The 22359-nt window shown below is 41.5% G+C and overlaps 1 protein-coding gene across 5 annotated transcripts in view; it reads left to right on the forward strand.

The window, feature by feature from the left end:
* Positions 1 to 22359, forward strand: part of LOC115156213 (melanophilin) — a 158227-nt gene that overhangs the window by 126912 nt on the left and 8956 nt on the right. For 4 of the 5 annotated variants that reach the window (XM_029703596.1, XM_029703594.1, XM_029703597.1 and 1 more), the window contains 2 exons: positions 58 to 342; positions 5521 to 5664. In XM_029703596.1, the coding sequence (XP_029559456.1) occupies positions 58 to 342; positions 5521 to 5664 (429 nt within the window). The remainder of the gene's footprint in view (positions 1 to 57; positions 343 to 5520; positions 5665 to 22359) is intronic. The other variant, XM_029703599.1, reaches the window with a different exon arrangement.

A 22359-nucleotide genomic window follows, 5' to 3' on the forward strand; every position in this document is an offset into this window, starting at 1 on the left:
AAATAACCATATTTCTAAGTGATGACTGTCATTTCTCCCCGTTCTGTGTTTTCCTAGGGCCAATCCTGTACTTCTCCCCTGCCCCAATGGGAGGAGGTGGACCTGGAGGAACTGCAGCTGAGGCAGAAGCTAGACCAGCTGACAGGCAACATCAGTGACAAGGGTCTGTCCTCAGAGGAGGATGAACCCAAGAGGCCCCCATCACCCAAGGAGAGCCCAGGGAGGAGGAGGCGCCTTAGGGGGGACGTGAGCCCATCCGGGTCCCTCTCCAGACCCTCCTCCAGACCGGGCATCATGATCAGCCCACCCATCGATGAACTGCAGGAGCCCTCTGAAGTACAGGTAGAGAAACGCAAGGGTGAACAACTGGGTTTGACCTCAGTCATCTGTGTGCCACAAGATTGTTAGCCCGTCGAGCTAAAGCTAAGGCAATAGCTCAAGGAGCTAATGCAAGTCTTTAGGTCTCAAGCAAGGTTACTCATCATAGTATTTCACCGAACCACCTCAATTTCATCCTATTACACACCTCCAATGCACTGAATCCTGACCTGAGATATTTGAGTCAATGGAAGATTTGCATGTAAGTTTACAAAAAAATTCATCACTAATACTCATATGCACAACATTACAAACATGCGCACACACATATTGTAAACGAACATGCCTATTCTAGAAAACGCGTCACACCTGCACTGTGTTATGGATATATAAACTTACTGGCAGAAATTCAACGTACAATTGTAAGGCAACCAGCTGCAATGTTTACATTTTTTTGTTATATTTTGTTGAGAACTCACAATTCTATTGCAGCTCGTTGCCTTATAGTTGTACGTTGAATCAATATATACTATTTTTGCAGTGTAGGTTTTGCCTTCACTTTTAATCCTGAAGACTTTTAGCGATCTATTCTACCCTTTTTCACTGGATATCATTGGCTGGAGAAGAGCTTTTACAGCCACTTCACTGAAGTGCATGCTCAGCCATTATTTAAGTTGCTGAGCATCCCTGTTTACATGTTCCTTCTCAAACAGCTCGTTTCTAACAGATTTGTTGAAAAATTGGCAGAACAGGGAACATATTTTCTTTAAGTGGTCACTGCTGCAAATTCAAAACTGTTTCAATACAGATTTCAATCATGTTCTCTTGAGCAAAAAAAAAGTAGTGGGTTTTTCAACATGCTCTCTTCAAACAAGCGAAAGTTGTGGGTATTTTGGACATTTTTTTATTGAAACTCGTTATTATCACCTGACCATAAATGATATTAAAGTGTGATAAGGTGTTTATTCGAACATGTAATTTAACACCTAATGTCACAAAACACCAAGTTAAAACCCACTTTTTAGAACAGATATTTGTGTGCACACACAATGTATCTATTCGTTAAGTTGTAAAGACTCATGGGTGAACAAACATTAAGATGTGAAGCCATCTAATGGAAAGCACAAACCATGCAACACCTGAAGTTAAAACCATTCAATGTTTTAGGGCAGCCACATCTGTTCATTCAAGATGTGAAGCCAGAATGGTGGACATTTTGTGCTCAGATACTGAAGATGCTCATTACTGAACTTACAAAGCATGTGTTACCTTAGAAACAGAACAGAAGTTCGAAGGTCAGGCATTACTTTAACAGAGCTCTTTCTTTCTCATCAGCCCCTTTTTTGAAACGCATCGTCTGGGTTTGATTCAATGGCTAAAGTAATGTATGAATAGCAACTTAATGAAAAGAAGGACATACAGTACATCTAGCCAAAATTATTTTGACTCTAAAACCTCAAAAGCACAAGACGTACTGTATGTGTGACACACTATGCTTGATAGATAAATTTTTCAGGATGAATGAAGTCTCTTTCATATTTTAGAATTTGTCTTATCCACCTGTAGCCTTTGGTGAGCAAGTCTAATAGCACAGTTTCTCTTAGCCAGTAAGTTAATAGAAAAATAATCAGTTGCTACAGGTAGGACATGGACGTGTACAAACAGACCAGCTATGACTTCCATAAGGCAATCAGAGGCAAAACGACAGTACAGAGACAAAGAGAGTCGCAATTCAATGGCTCAGATATGAGACACATGTGGCAGGGACTCCAGACAATCACAGATTATAAAGGGAAAGCCAGCCACGTCGCGTACACCAACTCCTCTCTCATGGACAAGCTAAACACCTTCTTTGCCCGCTTTGAGGAAAACAACAACGAACTGCCAACGTGGGCCCCTCCGTTCATGAGGACCTTGTGTGCCGGATATCTTTGGCTGACGTGAGAAAGACATTTAAGCGTTAACCCACTCAAGGCTGCCAGCCCAGACGGCATCCCAAGCCGCATCCTCAGAGCATCTGCAGACTAGTTGGCTGGAGTGTTAACGGACATATTCAATCTCTCCATATCTAAGTCTGTTGCCCCATTGCTTAAAAATGTCCACCATTATTCCTGTACCCAAGAAAGTGAAGGTAACTTAAATAAATGACTATCGGCCCATAGCACTCACTTCTGTCATCAAGGTAAAGAAATCTGTTGTTCTGCCCCTGAACAAAGCAGTGTTCCTAGGCCGTCATTGAAAATAAGAATTTGTTCTTAACTGACTTGCCTAGTTAAATAAAGGTAAAATAAATAAATAAAATGAAGTGTTTTGAGATGCTAGTTAAGGATCATATTACCTCCACCTTACCCGACACCCTAGACCCACTACAATTTGCATACCGCCCCAACAGATTCACGGACGATGCAATTGCCATTGCACTGCACACTGCCCTATCCCACCTGGACAAGAGGAATATCTATGTAATAATGCTGTTCATCGACTACAGCTCTGCTTTCAACTACATAGTGCCCTCCAAGCATATCTCTAACCTCAGGGCCCTGGGTCTGAACCCCTCCCTGTGCAACTGGCTCCTAGACTTCCTGACAGGTCGACCCCAGGGGGTGAAGGTAGGCAACAACAACTCTGCCACGCTGATCCTCAACACATGGGCCCCACAGGGGTGCGTGCTCAGTCCCCTCCTGTACTCCCTGTTCCCCCATGACTGCGTGGCCACCCACGTCTCCAACTCAATCATCAAGTTTGCTAACGATACAACAGTGATAGAATGACTATAGTGGTAGTCATTCTATAGCTAGAGGACTCCTAATATCTCCAGGAATGATTTGGACAAACATTTTGCTTATCTGCTGTTGTCTTTGTCTAATTGCTAGCTAGGGCCATCTACTTTAAGTGCTGTGTCTTTCCAGTAGCCTACTTGCTGTGTGGACTGCTCATAACTTGCAGATATTGTTGACACATCAATCAGGATTAAGTGGAAGGGCAATCTGTGACTGTTGTTGTTTTTGTAATCAATGGCTGTATTGGAGGGGCAGTGGTTTCTCCTCTCCTAGGCAATCAGTAATTAGTACCGGGAGGTGTGCTCTTCACCTCAGTAAGGCAATTATCAATTAGTGTCCCCTGTTTTCTCAGTGGCAGCTGTAGGCGGCAGTCATGTCAGTGGCAGTCTTGTCCCAAAACTAAGACGGTTCTGCGGAGTTGTTCTGCGGAGTGGTTCGAGGAAGGCTCCACACCACTCTCTCAATATCTTAACTAGTTATTTTCTGATGATGTCATTTAGCTCTTTTGTAGCTTTGGCAACTGTGTGTGTTTTCTATACCTGTTCGCGCCTCTCTCTGTAGGCTTTACAGACGCTCCCCACCCCTTGCAACCCTTCTAATTTAGTGTACCCTCCACTTACAACCCTTGTGGTATTCTTGGTCTCTGGTAGCGTTTGGAACTGCCAATCCGCGGTCAAGAACGCCAAGTTCTTCTCAGCTATGTTACACTTCAGTCCCTTGACTTCTTGGCCCTGACGGCGACATGGATAACCCCAGAACAGGGCTGTGGGCAGCTGAGCAAAAATGGAGGAAAACTAAACTTCCTGGATAGAAAGTGGCTTTAGCATCAGATACAGAGGAAGAGAAGGGAGTAAAAGGATGATTTTACTCCCTTCTCTTTCTCTGTATCTGATGCTAAAGCCACTTTCTATCACTCAAAATGTCAAGCTTCTTCCTCTAACCCTAGGGAACTATTTTCCACTTCTCCTCCCTCCTTAATCCTCCACTCCATCCCTCTTCCCAATCTGCGGATGAATTTGTCAACCACTTTGAAAAGAAGGTTGACGACATCCGCTCCTCATTCACTCAGCCTATTGAGTCCACTGGTCCCACTCACACAGAACTACCCTACGCCTTGACCTCTTTCTCCCCTCTCTCCAGATGAAATCCTGCAACTAGTGTGGTCCGGCTGCCCGACAACTTCCCGCTCAACCCCATCCCCTCCTCCAGACCATATCTGGAGACCTTCTCCCGTTCCTCACTTCCCTCATCAACTCATCCCTGACCACTGGCTGCGTCCCCTCTTACTTCAAAATGTCCCAAGTCATTCCCCACTTCAAGAAACTAACACTTGACTCCCCTGATGTCAAAAACTACAGACCAGTATGTTCTTATTTCCAAAACACTTTCTCTGACCAACTCTCTTGCTATCTTTCAGAACTACTCAGAACTCTCTCTTCTTGACCCTAACCAGTCAGGCTTCAAGACGGGTCACTCAACAGGGACTTCTGTTCTGTGTCAAAGAGGCTTACAGAGGCCCACACTGCCAAAGCTGATTGCCTCTTCTGTTCTCATCCTCCTAGATCTATCCACTGCCTTCGACACCGTGCCCATTCTAACTTTCTATTGAACGGGGTGATCCAGAAGCTAATTCCCTGCAATTTTATCAATTTTGCCATGGGGTTTTATACTTTGAATCGACAGCTCATTCTAATATTTCTACTTCCGTACATTGCATTTTAGTTACACTGTTTATACACACACCGTATATTTATTTATATTGATATGTACTGCTGTACATATTCTTAGCATATCTTGTGAAAATTCATCCCGTGTATATAAGCACAGATTGCATTTGATTACTGTTAGTGCTATTTGGGTTGTTAATTGGATTCGTTCTGACATTTTTTGATTTCTTGTCATTGTTTTTTTTATTATTTGTGTACTTGTTTGACATTTTACTGCATTGTTAGGAGCTAGTAACATAACCATTTTGCTGCACCTGCTATAACATCTGCTAAACTGTGTACGCGACCAAAAAACCTTTAATTTGATTTTGATGTAGAGAGGAGTAAAAGGCGCTCAACCAACGTGTTATGTGATAAAATTCTATGAGCGCTGAGAAGGAAAATGAGCAACTCTCACAATTAAAAACACGATACTTTATATATATACGCAACTATTAAAAACAAGAAGTTTCGGCCGTCAATGTCCTCTATAGATGTGCAGATGTATCAGAACATGTTGCATAGATGCAGATTGGTTAATCATTGGCAGAATTGTGTACATAATGCATGTTAAAAGATAGCAATTACGAACAACTAATTCCAGTACAATTAGGTAGTGAACATAGTAAGGCCTTTGTGTTAAAGTGGATCTTAGGGTAGCCTAAGGTTATATTCATTTTATGTCATTCATTTAATGTCCCAATCTTTCTCTGTAGGCCTATTTTTCAACAGGACATTCCAGGAGCCTCCGTGTGGGCAGTTCTCTGACCCGCTACCGTCCCACCACCACCACAGAGCTGTTTGAGCTGGAAGGCAAGGTGGCGATGGCCGCTGCCACAGTACAGAGCACAGTGAGCGAGGTAGGGGTCAATTTACAGTGAGGTCCAAAAGTATTTGGACAGTGACACTTTTTTTTGTTTGGCTCTGTACTCAAGCACTTTGGATTTGAAATTATACACTGACTACAAGGTTAAAGTGTAGACTGTCAGCTATAATTTGAGCATATTTTCATCCATATCGGGTGAACAATTTAGAAACCATGCATGAAATCAGCAGAAGGCAAGGCAGGTTGACGTGCTCAGAGTGTAAATGTATTTACAGGTCTTGGTGATCCAATGGTGAAAGCGCCATATAATACAAAATATACAAGTACATTTACGAAATATACACACGGGCAATAGCCCGAAAGAAATAGCTTGTATCAGGCTTAAAACCCTTTCCTATCTGAACGGACACAGGTAAATGGCAAGACAGCACAGCTTCCACTTGAGAAACCAAATCAAATCTGTTTAACAGGACCTTAATCAGATAGCCTACAAAACGGTTGCGTTCCCCTGCTCAGACATTGCATGCATCAACCAATGGTTGCAAGCCATGTCATCAACTGTGTCATTGACTGAACGATTGCTATAACATATGTGGTTAGCTGATATGTAAAATACAATTTCAGGCATTGTAAGCTGTGGCATGCGTCAGCAACACCTGGGCAGGGGAACGCGCCCATAAGCAGTTGGCCCATTGGCAATTACAGAAATATTTTTTTTATTTAAACTTTATTTAACTAGGCAAGTCAGTTAAGAACAAATTCTTATTTTCAATGACGGCCTAGGAACAGTGGTTAACTGCCTTGTTCAGGGGCAGAACGACAGATTTTTACCTTGTTAGCTCTGGGATTCGATCCACCAACTTTTCGGTTACTGGCACAACGCGCTAACCACTGCCCCCCCAAAAAAGCTCATATTATGTATAACCAGAATGACCGAAACACAGGACACAGGCAACTCCGACATAACCTGGGAATTATGAACAAAGGAAACCATGCGTAGAATTAAATAATCAGAACTTGAGTCTTGAGAATGTTCATGTGCACAATAACATCGCGCCCAATCAGAGGGTAAGAAATGGTAATTGAAAATGTGCTGTATCAAGCAAACAGAAACGTCTAAATGTTGCAATAAACGGTAAGGGATGGAATAATTAAATTCTAGCCGTTATTGTAAGGTTAAATGAAATATAGATTTACCACATACTGTATGCATTTAAACGTGTGAAAGCAAACATTTCAACAAGAGAACAAAGCGCTTTCCACTGGCGGGTGTAACGTATACGCAGGGAGTCAGACAGAAGGTGATTTTAATAATGAAACCATACAAAATAACAAACATGAGATGCTTACTGAACGTGAGAGCAATCAATACTGCCTGATGACTGAGGCTTACTGAAGGCTATATGAAGGGAGAGTAAGGGTGGTGATGAAGTCCAAGTTTGCTTAACGATGGTAGAGCAGGTGTGTGCAATGATGGTTGCCAGATGTGCGCAATGTGGGTTGTCAGGCCCGGTGGTTAGTAGACCAGCAACATCGAATGCCGGAGGGAGGGAGCAGGAGTGACAGCGGGAGTTTGGAGAAAGTCTATGGTGCTTCTTCGCCACAGTAATAATTAATTGTAACAACAAATTCCAAATGCACGCTTAATACTTCAAGTAAATAAAAAATGTAATTATACATTTCTGTAAATTTTGACATACCAAAAGACCAGTAGGCATATGCTAGTAATTGTTGCTTGATACCCCATTGTTGGTGAGCTTGCAAACAGTTAATATTCTTGATCACCAAACAATTTTTGGAACCGCATATTTATTTATTATGGCAATCCTATCGACCTACAATTTGACGAAATCAGCAATCTTTTCGCTAGCCCACCCGACTAGTGTAGAGTGAAAGGTTTCTGGTTCAATCAGTGGGCTGAGTGTGCGTTTCACTGGCCAATATGTTGCAAGATATTTTGCAATGGCGATGCTACTGTCTCTGTCTGCTGCGTGGAGAGTAATCCACGGCGACTCTGTGCCACAAAATTAGTGACAAAACGGTACAAAACCTGGCCAGGTCAATTCAAGTAATCAGTCTCAAGTTAGTCGAGTCTTGAGGCTCCAAATTAAGTTTCAAGTTAATAGAACATAAAATAAGTTGAGTCTCAACTCATCATATTTGTGGCTTGAGTCAAAGTCATGTGACTTGAGTCTACAACTCTGTATTTATGCCTCTAACTTCCTCACTCATCAATTAGGATTCATTCATAACATATTCTATTCTTATTTACAATAAAAGTGACTCAAATTACACAATATTATTTACCATTTAATTTATATTGGGCACAAATTAATCTGAAACACAACCAAAACAAACTGCAAATGCCTCCAAGTTTGTAGAGTTACAAGCTTGATGTAGGATTATGGGACCAAATTCAACACTTTTGACTACAAACCTGTTCAACTCTGACACCCTCTGGTGAAATTTTCTAAATACATAATATTGTATACTACCCTCATAAAGTACATTTTGGTTTCAAAACTACAAGTCCTACAAACACATGCTTTGAACTGTGGGATTCTGATAAAGGCGTCAGAAATAATGTGAATATTACAGAGCTGGGGGTGTCCCCCAATTGTCAAACGTTGGGGGATAAGAGATTTGAAAGTCTAGGTTTGACATAAAATACAGTGCGTTCGGAAAGTATTCAGACCCATTGTTTTTTTCCACATTTTGTTACGTTACAGCCTTATTCTAAAATGGGTTAAATCGTTTTTTCCCCTCAATCTACACACAATGTTTAAATCAAGAAAAAGTGAAATATCACATTACATAAGTATTCAGCCCCGTTACTAACGACTTTATTGAAGCACCTTGGGCAGCGATTACAACCTCGAGTCTTCTTGGGTATGATGCTAAAAGCTTGGCACAGATGTATTTGGGGAGTTTCTCCCATTCTTCTCTGCAGATCCTCTCAAGCGCTGTCAGGTTGGATGGGGAGCGTCGCTGCATAGCTATTTTCAGGTCTCTCCAGAGATGTTAGATCGGCTTCTATTCTGGGCTCTGGCTAGGCCACTCAAGGACGTTCAGAGACGTGTCCCGAAGTGACTCCTGCGTTGTCTTGGCTGTGTGCTTAGGGTCGTTGTCCTGTTGGAAGGTGAACCTTCGCCCCAGTCTGAGGTCCTGAGTGCTCTGGAGCAGGTTTTGAAATCAGTGGAATTTGAGTATGATAGCTAAAGAGATGGAGAAACATCCTGTCTCCGGATTACATCTTCAAAGTAAGGGCAACCATGGCATCCGGCAGGAGACGCATCCATCCATGATATATACGGGTAAGATAGTCTGGCTAGCTACATTTTCTGATATTACACTTTACTAATTTTAACAGAAAGTGGTTTAATTTCAAGTTGAAGTGTACTGTTAGCTAGCTAACATTAGCTGGCTAGCTCGCTATCTAATGTTAGGTGTATGATCTATTATTCGTATCTCAGAGCCATTTGCTTGGCTAGTTATAGCCTAATGTTAGCTAGCTAACATTGAACCTGGTTGGTTAGCTACCTGCAGATTCATGCAGGGTAGTAACATCATGAGTTGGGATTATGGTTCATTGTTTACCTAGCTAGCTAGTAAGCTAAATGTCTTAGCAAAAGACTCTCGTCTGAGTGTGCCAGAGCACAGAATAACTGATGAATTTACGAATGCTCAACACCTGCAAACAAGTGTAATTAATTTGTTGCCAGCAGCACAGTTAGTCACCAGCGCTCTGATAACATGAAAACAGCCTAAGTAGCTAGCACGCTAGTCAATGTTAGCCAGTTAGCTTGGCTGCCGTTGTGAGGTCAGAACATTCGGATCAACCCTACTCATCAGCCAGAGCGTCCAGTGTGCGTTCTGAACGCTCCGAGAGCGAAACGCTCTGAATTTATGAACAGACAATCTGACAGCAAAGTTGCAGTAACCAACGCTCTGGATAACATAACAGCCTTACCAGCTCTGCTAGGGCAAGTAATGTTCAATGAGCTGTTCTCTTGTGTCTGGAAGTAGCTAGTAAGTTCGCTTGGGTGCTTGACTGCTGTTAGTACAGAACGCTCAGATCAACCCTTAACCCTTTCACACATACCATCACACGGGTGTGATCATTCTAGAGTGGTCCCTGAAGCGTACAATCACACCCATGTGATTAGAATGCTCATTTAGAACGCTTATTTAGAACGGCCAGTTTCGAATGACGCAACAATCAGCATTTGAGCTGGCCACACTTTTTTCAGAAACTATTTACACAAACACAGTCATGTCCAGTATGTGAGCAGTTTATTTTTGGATGCAATGTTCAGAAGTATCTATAGCATAACACAATCATCCAAACCGGAAAAAATGTAGGATACATTTGTCCTAGTGCTAACTGAGGAAAGATTGACGCAACACAAGCGGTCATATTTTCTAACACTCGGCTGACATAAACTACAATATGAATTAACTAATAGCAATAACTATGTATAATTTATCACATCACGGGTGAGCTCACCGTTGATCAAAGTAATTGAGTATAACACTTTGTAGAAATTGAAAGTAATCCGACGATTAGTTTCAGCACGCAGCCATGCTTTTTTTCCTCACAGAAACCAAAGATAATAAGAGAAGACAAGATGAGTTTGGTCTGTTTATAGTATGCATGTTGAAGGGGTGTGTCATCTACCATCGTTCACATCCCACCATTCACTAACTGAAGTTCTCCAAAAATTTGTGAACCTTTACTCACCTCATTTTGTTATAGCATCTTTGGTCCGACAGATCATCTCGTGAAACCCAGAATGCATTGTATATCAACAAACACGGCTCCACACACATAGCTGGAATTAGTTTAGCTCATCATAATCAGTACAACATTCAAAAACGTATTTTACACACATACTATGTTCCCATTACAATCTATGCAAAATTGGAATTCATGATTTATCATCGGTAATTGAAAAACGTGAATAAAATAGTAAATATATCAATAATACCACACAACATTTTCTGATAGTGATTAATTGATAGAAATGGCGCGTGCAGGCAGTAAATCACGTAACCTCTCACTCCCACTCTGAGCCATTCAGTGTTGTTGTTTATGTATGTAGCTAATGAGCTAAGCTGTAGCATTAGCAATGTCTTTCAAAAGGAGACAACTCACAAATGCGGAAATTCTGGAGATATAAAAAATGAGTCTGAAAGTCAGGAATCAGATTCTGACAGTGACCGTGAGGAGCTGCCCCCCAGCCATTTAGAACTCTGAATCTGAGGACCCCTTGTCCCTGACAAAGTCCCAGTTCCCTTTGAAGACGCTGGTGGTGATGGAGGCAGACCGATAGTGGATGAAGTACAGGAGTTCTGTGGTAGCTGGAAGGCTGCCAGCCATTTCACCCCTCTTGGCCCTGCTGTTTGCTTTGATGAGTCCCAGTCTGGAGTGCAACGCCCCTTACCTTTTTCATCTGAGGCAGTGCTTCAAGTTGTTTCTGACAGAGGAGCTGGTGGGAGAAATAGCAGAGACCGATCACCATGCCTTGGAGCTCCAGGAGAAGAGAGAGCCAGGAGTGGGGGGGACAACCACAATTAGTGAAATGTATACCTTCCTGGTGACAGTCCTTCTCATGGGGATAGTAAAGAAGAACTCCCTAAGAGAATACTGGAGCACAGATCCTATGTTTGCAACTCCCTTCTTTGCCACCCTCTTTTCCCAAGACTGCTTCCTAGTTCTGCTGCTATGACTGCACTTCATCAACAACGCTACTGCCATCCTAAATGACCCGTTATACAAAATCAGAAATGTCAACAGCTGGCAGTAAAGTGCCATGACAAATGAGTCGTCCATGTCTTCTCCACTGTCCATACAGCAACCATTTCGCCCATAGGGAAGGTGGACCACCTGACGGGAGAGAGAAACATCAAACCAGACTGCGTGCTTGACTATAACCTTAAAATGGGGGCAGTGGATAAGGCGGACATGATAAACAGCTTTGTGGCATGCACTCAGAAAACGACCAAGTGATATAAGAAGATATTTTTCAATTTTTCCAGGGTAGCTTCAAAATACAACAAGCCAATACTTCTGAAGCAACTAGCATTGTTTTACAGAGCTAATATAAGAATGTAGCCAGCTACATAAGCACGATTGAATATAACACCATAAAGGTTATGAAATGATTAACATTTCCTCGCGAGTCCGCGGTTATAAGGAATATACACAAATATATTATACTCCATACACACAGTGAGCTACAGTAGAAACAGTATAACATGACACACAGAAACTATTATAACGTAATAAGGCACTTACTTTGATAGAAACGCAGTCTGGATTTGAACATGGGTGTCTGTAGTGACGTCTCTAACACTGAGATGCTGTGCCACTTGGGAGTCATACCCAGGGTAGCTTCAAAATACAACACATGCTAATACTTCTCTGACGCAATTAGCATTGTTTTCCAGAGCTAATAGAAGAATGTAGCTAACTACATAAGCACGCTTGAATATAGCACCCTAAAAGTTATGAAATGAGTAACGTTACCTCGTGTGTCCGCGGTTACAAGGAATATACACAAAAACATTATGCGACAGTAGAAACGACATAACACGACATGCAGAAACTATTATAACGTAATAAGGCACTTTGATAGAAACACACATTTCCAAAGTTATTATTGGTAACGAAAACAACTTTGATTGCGATGCAGGCAACAGACGGAAAATGTGAACATGTGTATGCAGGACGGGAGATGAGCAAATGTCTGCAGACTTGAACTGCACAAACAATTGGGAAGTGTTTGGGGAATTTTGTCTGGGTCAGAAATGTCAAAAAAATGAATTGGTCCGCAAAAGTAAAAATGACTACTTTTATAATAATGAATGAGGTGGAACACCTCAATTCCAACTGTTCTTAGAAAATAATAACTTGTTAGAAAATAATTTGAAATTGACAAGTTGAAAACAGCCTATAAATAAAAACAGGCTGCGTGCCTTTGTTTGAAGGCAGAGCGGATTAAATGTACTGTTGTGTAACAATCACATTCTGGAATGGAGAGAACATTCTAATATCACGTGCATAAAAAAACTCATGCTGGGGTGACCATTAGAGATATTTGGAACTCACACGTGAAAGGGTTAAAGAGATGGGTGGGTCTAAAACTTAAGAGGGTGTGAACAATGCTGAATGGGTATAGACAAAGAAGGGCTTAACAGTAGTCGTACCAAAATATTTAAAGGCCATTTTCTCAAAAGTGAGTTTACAAGTTTATCACTATCAAAGCAGAATTACTTTCCCATTGTTCCTCAACTGTAGTGTATGATATACCATTTTGTCACTCTGAGTCTCTACTTTTATACAGTGTAAAAAAAACAATTTCAAATTTTGCTACATAAGAACGATTTGAGCTGGTCGGTCACATATGAGGAGGTTTCTACCTATTTATTGATGTAAGTATATCCCCTTTCTGATTCCCAGTTCGTCCACTAGTAAGAAGTAGGAGATCACATGGCGTCTCTTGGCCACTTGAAACCAGTTACGTCTGGTTTGGGTAGTCAGTCACTGCAATCAGAGATTTCAAATTATCAAGAAAAAAAAACACAGACCGGTGAGAACTATGGATACACCTACTGATTCAAAGGTTTTTCTTTATTTTTACTATTTTCTACATTGTAAAATAGTAGTGAAGACATCAAAACTATGAAATAACACATGGAATCACGTAGTAACCAAAATAGTGTTAAATCAAAATCTATTTTATATTTGAGATTCTTCAAAGTAGTTACAATATGCCTTGATGTCAGCTTTGCACACTCTTGGCAATCTGTCAACCAGCTTGATGAGGTCGTCACCTGGAATGCATTTCAATTAACAAGTTTGCCTTGTTAAACATTAATATGTGAAATGTCTTTCTTTCTTAACCTGTCTGGGCTAGGGGGCAGTATTGAGAATTTTGGAAAAAATATGTTCCCATTTTTAACTGCCTCCTACACCAACTCAGAAGCTAGAATATGCATATTATTGTTCAGGTTTGGATAGAAAACACTCTGAATTTTCTAAAACTGTTTGAATGGTGTCTGTGAGTATAACAGAACTCCTATGGCAGGCAAAAACCTGACAAGGTTTCAAGCAGGAAGTACCCTGTCTGACAAGGAGTCGTGCGTCTTGCATCTTTTTATTGAAAAGTAAGGATCTTAGCTGTAACGTGACAATTCCCAGGGCTCCGATAGGCTCTCAGAGCCCGGGAAATAACTGAAGGTTTACGAGGGAGCCTCAGGCTGAAACACATTATCACCTTTTGTAAGTGGCTGCTCCGAGGACCTTTGAATGAGGCGCGTGCACGAGTCGCTCCTGAGGAGAAATTTTATTCGGCTGTTTAGGCTCAATGCATACTCCCGGTCGGAATATTATCACTTATCTACGAGTTAAATGGCATAAAAATTGGTTTTAAACAGCGGTTGACATGCTTCGAAGTACGGTAATGGAATATTTAGACATTTTTGACACGCCAATGCGCCATGCGCGGGACCGTGAAGAAGCATTCTGATAGTGTCTAGAACTCACGAACAAAACGTCGCTGTTTGGATATAACGATGGATTATTTGGGACCAAACCTACATTTGTTATTGAAGTAGAAGTCCTGGCAGTGTATTCTGATGAAGAACAAGCAAGGTAAGAACATTTTTCTTATAGGAAATGTGATTTTGGTGGAGGCTGACCTGGGTGGGTATCTAAATAGCTAGCCCTGTAATGCCGGGCTATGTACTTAGATTATTGCAAAATGTGCTTCATCCGAAAAGCTATTTTAAAATCGGACATATCGAGTGCATAGAGGAGTAATGTATCTATAATTCTTAAAATAATTGTTATGCTTTTTGTGAACGTTTATCGTGAGTAATTTAGCAAACTGTTAGTAAATTCCCCGGAAGTTTGCGGGGGTTATGCTTTTTCTGAACGTCACATGCTAATGTAAAAAGCTGGTTTTTGATATAAATATGAACTTGATTGAACAGACATGCATGTATTGTATAACACAATGTCCTAGGTGTGTCATCTGATGAAGATCATCAAAGGTTAGTGCTGCATTTAGCTGTGGTTTGGGTTTATGTGACATGATATGCTAGCTTGAAAAATGGGTGTCTGATTTTTTCTGGCTGGGCACTCTGCTGACATAATCTAATGTTTTGCTTTCGTTGTAAAGCCTTTTTGAAATCGGACAGTGGGGTTAGATTAACGAGATTCTTGTCTTTAAATAGCTGTAAAATAGTCATATGTTTGAGAAATTGAAGTAATAGTATTTCTAACGATTCAAAAATCGCGCCACTGGATTTCAGTGGCTGTTACGTAGGTGGGACGAGTTCGTCCCACATGCCCCAGAGAGGTTAATGTCTTTGAGCCAATCAATTTTGTTGTGACAAGGTAGGGGTGGTATACAGAAGATGGTCTTTTACCAAATAGGACTAAGTCCATATTATGGCAAGAACAGCTCAAATAAGCAGAGAAATGACAGGCCATCATTACTTTAAGACATGAAGGTCAGTCAATACGTAACATTTCAAGAACTTTGAAAGTTTCTTCGTGCAGTTGCAAAAACCATCAAGCGCTATGATGAAACTGGCTCCCATAAGGACCACCATAGGAAAGGAAGACCCGGAGTTACCTCTGCTGCAGAGGATAAGTTAATTTGTGTTACCAGCCTCAGAAATAGCAGCCCAAATAAATGCTTCACAGAGTTCAAGTAACAGACACATCTCAACATCAACTGTTCAGAGGAGACTGTGTGAATCAGGCCTTCATGGTCGAAAGATGGCGCCGCAGGGGATGGCTGCCATTTTATGGGCTCTTAATCAACCGTGCTATTTTGTAATTTTTTTCGCATTGTTTGTAACTTATTTTGTACATAATGTTTCTGACACTGTCTCTTATGACTGAAAAGAGCTAATGGACATCAGAACAGTGATTACTCACCTTGAACTGGACGAATAATGTTTCTTTAACCTGTTACATCTAGGGGGCAGTAATTTCACGGCTGGATAAAAAACGTACCCGATTTAATCTGATTATTAGTCCTGCCCAGAAACTGGAATATGCATATAATTATTAGCTTTGGAGAGAAAACACTCCAAAGTTTCTGAAACTGTTTGAATGGTGTCTGTGAGTATAACAGAACTCCTATGGCAGGCAAAAACCTGAGATGCTTCTGTTCAGGAAGTACCCTGTCTGAACATTTCTTGCCCTTCTTTATTATCTCTGTCGTTTACAAAGGATCTCTGCTCTTACGTGACAATTCTCACGTCAACAATGGAGTCTCACAGCCCGGGAAAAACAGGAATGATGTCATTCAAAGCCCTGGCTGAAGCACACGAGAGCAAATGCTGAGTGGTCAGTCAATGGACTAAGCCTTAGGCGCGTGACACGCCCCGCCCCCGGCTTTTGGTTTTTTCCTCAGTTTACAGACAGGCAGATTCCCGGTCGGAATATTATCGCTTCTCTACGAGATAAATTGCATAAATATTGGTTTTAAACAGCGGTTGACATGCTTCGAAGTACGGTAATGGAATATTTCGAAATTTTTTGTCATATTTTGCGTCATGCTCGTGGCCGAGATTTAGCGTTGGGATAGTGTCTAGAACGCACGAACAAAACGTCGCTGTTTGGATATAACGATGGATTATTTGGGACCAAACCTACATTTGTTATTGAAGTAGAAGTCCTGGCAGTGTATTCTGATGAAGAACAAGCAAGGTAAGAACATTTTTCTTATAGGAAATGTGATTTTGGTGAAGGCTACACTGGGTGGGTGTCTAAATAGCTAGCCCTGTAACGCCGGGCTATGTACTTACATTATTGCAAAATGTGCTTCATCCGAAAAGCTATTTTAAAATCGGACATATCGAGTGCATAGAGGAGTTCTGTATCTATAATTCTTAAAATAATTGTTATGCTTTTTGTGAACGTTTATCGTGAGTAATTTAGTAAAATCACCGGAAGTGTTCGGTGGGAATGCTAGTTCTGAACGTCACATGCTAATGTAAAAAGCTGGTTTTTGATATAAATATGAACTTGATTGAACAGACATGCATGTATTGTATAACACAATGTCCTAGGTGTGTCATCTGATGAAGATCATCAAAGGTTAGTGCTGCATTTAGATATGGTTTGGGTTTATGTGACATGATATGCTAGCTTGAAAAATGGCTGTGTGATTATTCCTGGCTGGGTACTCTGCTGACATAATCTAATGTTTTGCTTTCGCTGTAAAGCCTTTTTGAAATCGGACAGTTTGGTTAGATAAAGGAGAGTCTTGTCTTTAAATAGCTGTAACATAGTCATATGTTTGAAAAGTGTAAGTTTTCGGATTTAGAGGAGTTTGAATTTCGCGCCCCGCCCATCATTGGATATTGGAGCAGACGTTCCGCTAGCGGAACGTGTAGATGTAAGAAGTTAATGAGTCAGACGAGAGGAATTTGCTCCAGACACCAGACATGGCCCTCATCCCCATCATTTGCAGGAGAAAGAGATGGAGATATTGCGGAAGGAGATCGGGGTGCCTTGTAAAGATCCGGTGACGAGTGGCTAAATCTGCCTTTGTCATCGGTACTGTTGGCCAACGTACAATCGCAGGATAATAAAGTGGACCAACTACAAGCACGTATATCCTACCAACAGGGCACATTAAAAACTGTAATATCTTATATTTCACGAGTCGTGGCTGAACGACGTCATGAATAACATACCGCTGGTGGGTTAGACACTGTATCGGCAGGATAGAACAGCAGCCTCTGGTAAGACAAGGGGTGGCGTTCTCTCTATATTTATAAACAACAGCTGGTGCACGATATCTAAGGACGTCTCAAGGTTTTGCTAGCCTGAGGTAGAGTATCTCATTGTAAGCTGTAGACCACACTATCTACCTAGAGAGTTTTCATCTATATTCTTCGTAGCTGTCTATATACCACCACAAACCGATGCTGGCACTAAGACCACTCTCAATGAGCAGTATACGGCCATAAGCAAACAGGAAAACGCTCATCCATAGGCGGCGCTCCTAGTAGCCGGAGACTTTAATGCAGGGAAACTTAAATCTGTTTTACCTCATTTCTACCAGCATGTTAAATGTGCAAAAAAAAAACTCTAGACCACCTTTACTCCACACACAGAGATGCGTACAAAGCTCTCCCTCCATTTGGCAAATCTGACCATAATTCTATCCTGATTGCTGCTTACAAGCAAAAACTAAAGCAGGAAGAACCAGTGACTCGGTCAATGAAACATTGGTCAGATGCTAAGCTACAGGACTGTTTTGCTAGCAAAGACTGGAATATGTTCCGGGACTCTTCCGACAGCATTGAGGAATACATCACATCAGTCACTGGCTTCATCAATAAGTGCATCGATGACGTCGTCCCCACAATGACTGTACGTACATACCCCAACCAGAAGCCATGGATTACAGGCAACATCCGCACTGAGCTAAAGTGTAGAGCTGCCACTTTCAAGGAGCGGAACTCTAACCCGGAAGCTTACAAGAAATCCCGCAATGCCCTCCGATGAACCATCAAACAGGCAAAGCGTCAATACAGGACTAAGATCAAATCATACCACACCGGCTCCGATGCTTGTCGGATGTGACAGGGCTTGCAAACTATTACAGACTACAAAGGGAAGCACAGCCGTGAGCTGCCCAGTGATACGAGTTTACCAGATGAGCTAAATTATTTCTATGCTCACATCGAGGCAAGTATCACTTAAACATGCATGAGTGCATCAGCTGTTCCGGATGACTGTGCGATGACGCTGTCTGTAGCCGATGTGAGTAAGACCTTTAGGAGTCTCATGGATCCTGGACTAACCGATGCCCCCGCACATTGACTCTGTACCGGTAGCCACTGTATATAGTCTCGCTATTGTTAATTTACTGTTATTATTATTATTATTTTCTTAACTGCATTGTTGGTTAAGGCCTTTAACCTGTTTGGTATAGGGGGCAGTATTGAGAATTTTGGAAAAAATATGTTCCCATTTTTAACGGCCTCCTACACCAACTCAGAAGCTAGAATATGCATATTATTGTTCAGGTTTGGATAGAAAACACTCTGAATTTTCTAAAACTGTTTGAATGGTGTCTGTGAGTATAACAGAACTCCTATGGCAGGCAAAAACCTGACAAGGTTTCAAGCAGGAAGTACCCTGTCTGACAAGGAGTCGTGCGTCTTACCTCTTTTTATTGAAAAGTAAGGATCTTAGCTGTAACGTGACAATTCCCAGGGCTCCAATAGGCTCTCAGAGCCCGCGAAATAACTGAAGGTTTACGAGGGAACCTCAGGTTGAAATATATTATCGCCTTTTGTAAGTGGATGCTCGGAGGACCTTTCAATGATGCGCGTGCATGAGTCGCTTCTGAGGAGAAATTTTATTCGGCTGTTTAGGCTCAATGCATACTCCCGGTCGGAATATTAACACTTCTCTATGACATAAATGGCATAAAAATTGGTTTTAAACAGCGGTTGACATGCTTCGAAGTACGGTAATGGAATATTTAGACATTTTTGACACGCCAATGCGCCATGCGCGACACCGCGAAAAAGCATTCTAGAACTCACGAACAAAACGTCGCTGTTGGAACATAACGATGGATTATTTGGGACCAAACCAACATTTGTTATTGAAGTAGAAGTCCTGGCAGTGTATTCTGATGAAGAACAAGCAAGGTAAGAACATCTTTCTTATAGGAAATGTGATTTTGGTGGAGGCTGACCTGGGTGGGTGTCTAAATAGCTAGCCCTGTAATGCCGGGCTATGTACTTAGATTATTGCAAAATGTGCTTCATCCGAAAAGCTATTTTAAAATCGGACATATCGAGTGCATAGAGGGGTAATGTATCTATAATTCTTAAAATAATTGTTATGCTTTTTGTGAACGTTTATCGTGAGTAATTTAGCAAACTGTTAGTAAATTCACCGGAAGTTTGCGGTGGTTATGCTTTTTCTGAACGTCACATGCTAATGTAAAAAGCTGGTTTTTGATATAAATATGAACTTGATTGAACAGACATGCATGTATTGTATAACACAATGTCCTAGGTGTGTCATCTGATGAAGATTATAAAAGGTTAGTGCTGCATTTAGCTGTGGTTTGGGTTTATGTGACATGATATGCTAGCTTGAAAAATGGCTGTGTGATTATTTCTGGCTGGGTACTCTGCTGACATAATCTAATGTTTTGCTTTTGTTGTAAAGCCTTTTTGAAATCGGACAGTGGGGTTAGATTAACGAGATTCTTGTCTTTAAATAGCTGTGAAATAGTCATATGTTTGAGAAATTGAAGTTATAGCATTTCTAACGATTCAAAAATCGCGCCACTGGATTTCAGTGGCTGTTACGTAGGTGGGACGAGTTCGTCCCACATGTACTAGAGAGGTTAAGTAAGCATTTCACTGTATTCTACGCATTTGACAAATAACATTTGATTTGAATCGCTGCAAAGAAACCACTACTAAAGGACACCAATAAGAAGAAGAGACTTGCTTGGGCCAAGAAACACGGTCTGATGAGATTTTTGGTTCCAACCGACGTGTCTTTGAGAGACGCAGAGTAGGTGAACGGATGATGTCCGCATGTGTGGTTCCCACCATGAAGCATGGAGGAGGAGGTGTGGGGGTGCTTTGCTGGTGACACGTCTGTGATTTATTTAGAATTCAAGGGACACTTAACCAGCATGGCTGCCACAGCATTCTACGCCATCCCATCTGGTTTGGGGAACTATCATTTGTTTTTCAAAAGGACAATGACTCAAAACACACCTCCAAACTGTGTAAGGGCTATTTGAACAAGAAGTAGAGTGATGGAGTGCTGCATCAGATGACCTGGCCTCCACAATCACCTAAACTCAACCCAATTGAGATGGTTTGGGATGAGTTGGACCTCAGAGTGAAGGAAAAGCAGCCAACAAGTGCTCAGCATATGTGGGAACTCCTTCAAGACTGTTGGAAAAGCATTCCAGGTGAATTTGGTTGAGAGAATGCCAAGACTGTGCAAAGCTGTCAAGGCAATGGGTGGCTACTTTGAAGAATCTGAAATATAAAATTTATTTTGATTTGTTTAACACGTTTGGTTACTACATAATTCCATATGTGTTATTTCATAGTTTTGATGTCTTCACTGTTATTCTACAATTTAGAAAATTGTAAAAAATAAAGAAAAACCCTGGAATGAGTAGGTGTGTCCAAAATGTTGACTGGTACTGTACAAGGTAATGTTGATGGAGAAGAAAATGCATTGCTTAATAATGACTATCAGGGTAGTCATATCCATTCATACTAAATGTTTGCACTTTTAGTGACTTGACCTACATTGCATACTCTATGAATATGACCACTGCGCATTATTTATGGCCTTTATGGGGGGGCGGCATGATTCTAATGATGTTGCCAGCAGTAAGATTTGATTTTGATTTTGATTTCCCAAAAAACAAGGGCTCTTTCAAATGATATGTTGTTCTATATTTTCTGACCCAAAATGTTTGGGGGGATTCCTCCTAAACTCTCTGGACCTGTCTAAAACAAACGCTCAGATTTAATTTAGGGCTGACAGTCTGCACTTTAACTTCATAGTCATTATATAATTTAAAATCCAAAGTGCTGGAGTACAGAGCCAAAACAACAACAATATGTCACTGTCCAAATAGTTTTGGACCTCACTTTATATACCGTAGAACTATCATTTGAGGTGTCAAAGTCAGACATTTAAGGGCGCTTTCCCGGACACAGATTAAGACAAGTCCTAGCCTCAAAAATATTTTCAATGGAGATTCTTAGCAGGGCCGGCTCTAGCCTTTTGGGGGCCCTAAGCGCAATTTGGTTGGGTGGCCCTTCACCTTTCGCAGCAAAACATTTCAGTGGATTTCCTCCTGGCGGTGGAGAGGCAATTCATTTCAATGTTCATTTCCTGCAATTCTACAAATTTTGCCATGGTGCATAGAAAAATGTTGCCATTTTAAAGCAGGTTTACTGCAATTCTACATGCTTTGCCTTGGGGCGGAGAGAAAACGTTGCAATTTTACAGCTTATTTCCTGCAATTCTACACATTTTGTAATGACTTATGCCAATGCTAAGATGCTATCTGAGTGAGAATGACTATCAAAATCAATGCGGGCCCCTTGGAGGTCAGGGCTCCTGCCCGGTCAGTATTCAGCCATTATTACTAAACTGAGCAAAAAAATAAACGTCCTCACTGTCAACTGCGTTTTTTTTCAGCAAACTTAACATGTGTAAATATTTGTATGAACATAACAAGATTCAACAACTGAGACAAACTGAACAAGATCCACAGACATGTGACCAACAGAAATTGAATAATGTGTCCCTGAAAAAAGGGGGGGGGATCAAAATCAAAAGTAACAGTCAGTATCTGTTGTGGCCACCAGCTGCATTAAGTACTGCAGGGCATCTCCTCCTCATGGACTGCACCAGATTTGCCAGTTCTTGCTGTGAGATGTTACCCCACTCTTCCACCAAGGCACCTGCAACTTCCCAGACATTTCTGGGGGGAATGGCCCTGGCCCTAGCCCTCACCCTCCGATCCAACAGGTCCCAGACGTGCTCAATGGGATTGAGATCAGGGCTCTTCGCTAGCCATGGCAGAGCACTGACATTCCTGTCTTGTAGGAAATCATGCACAGAACGAGCAGTATGGCTGGTGTCATTGTCATGCTGGAGGGTCATGTCAGGATGAGCCTGCAGGAA

The sequence above is a fragment of the Salmo trutta genome, chromosome 20 (assembly GCF_901001165.1).
Source record: "Salmo trutta chromosome 20, fSalTru1.1, whole genome shotgun sequence".
NCBI classification, from domain to species: Eukaryota; Metazoa; Chordata; class Actinopteri; order Salmoniformes; family Salmonidae; genus Salmo; species Salmo trutta.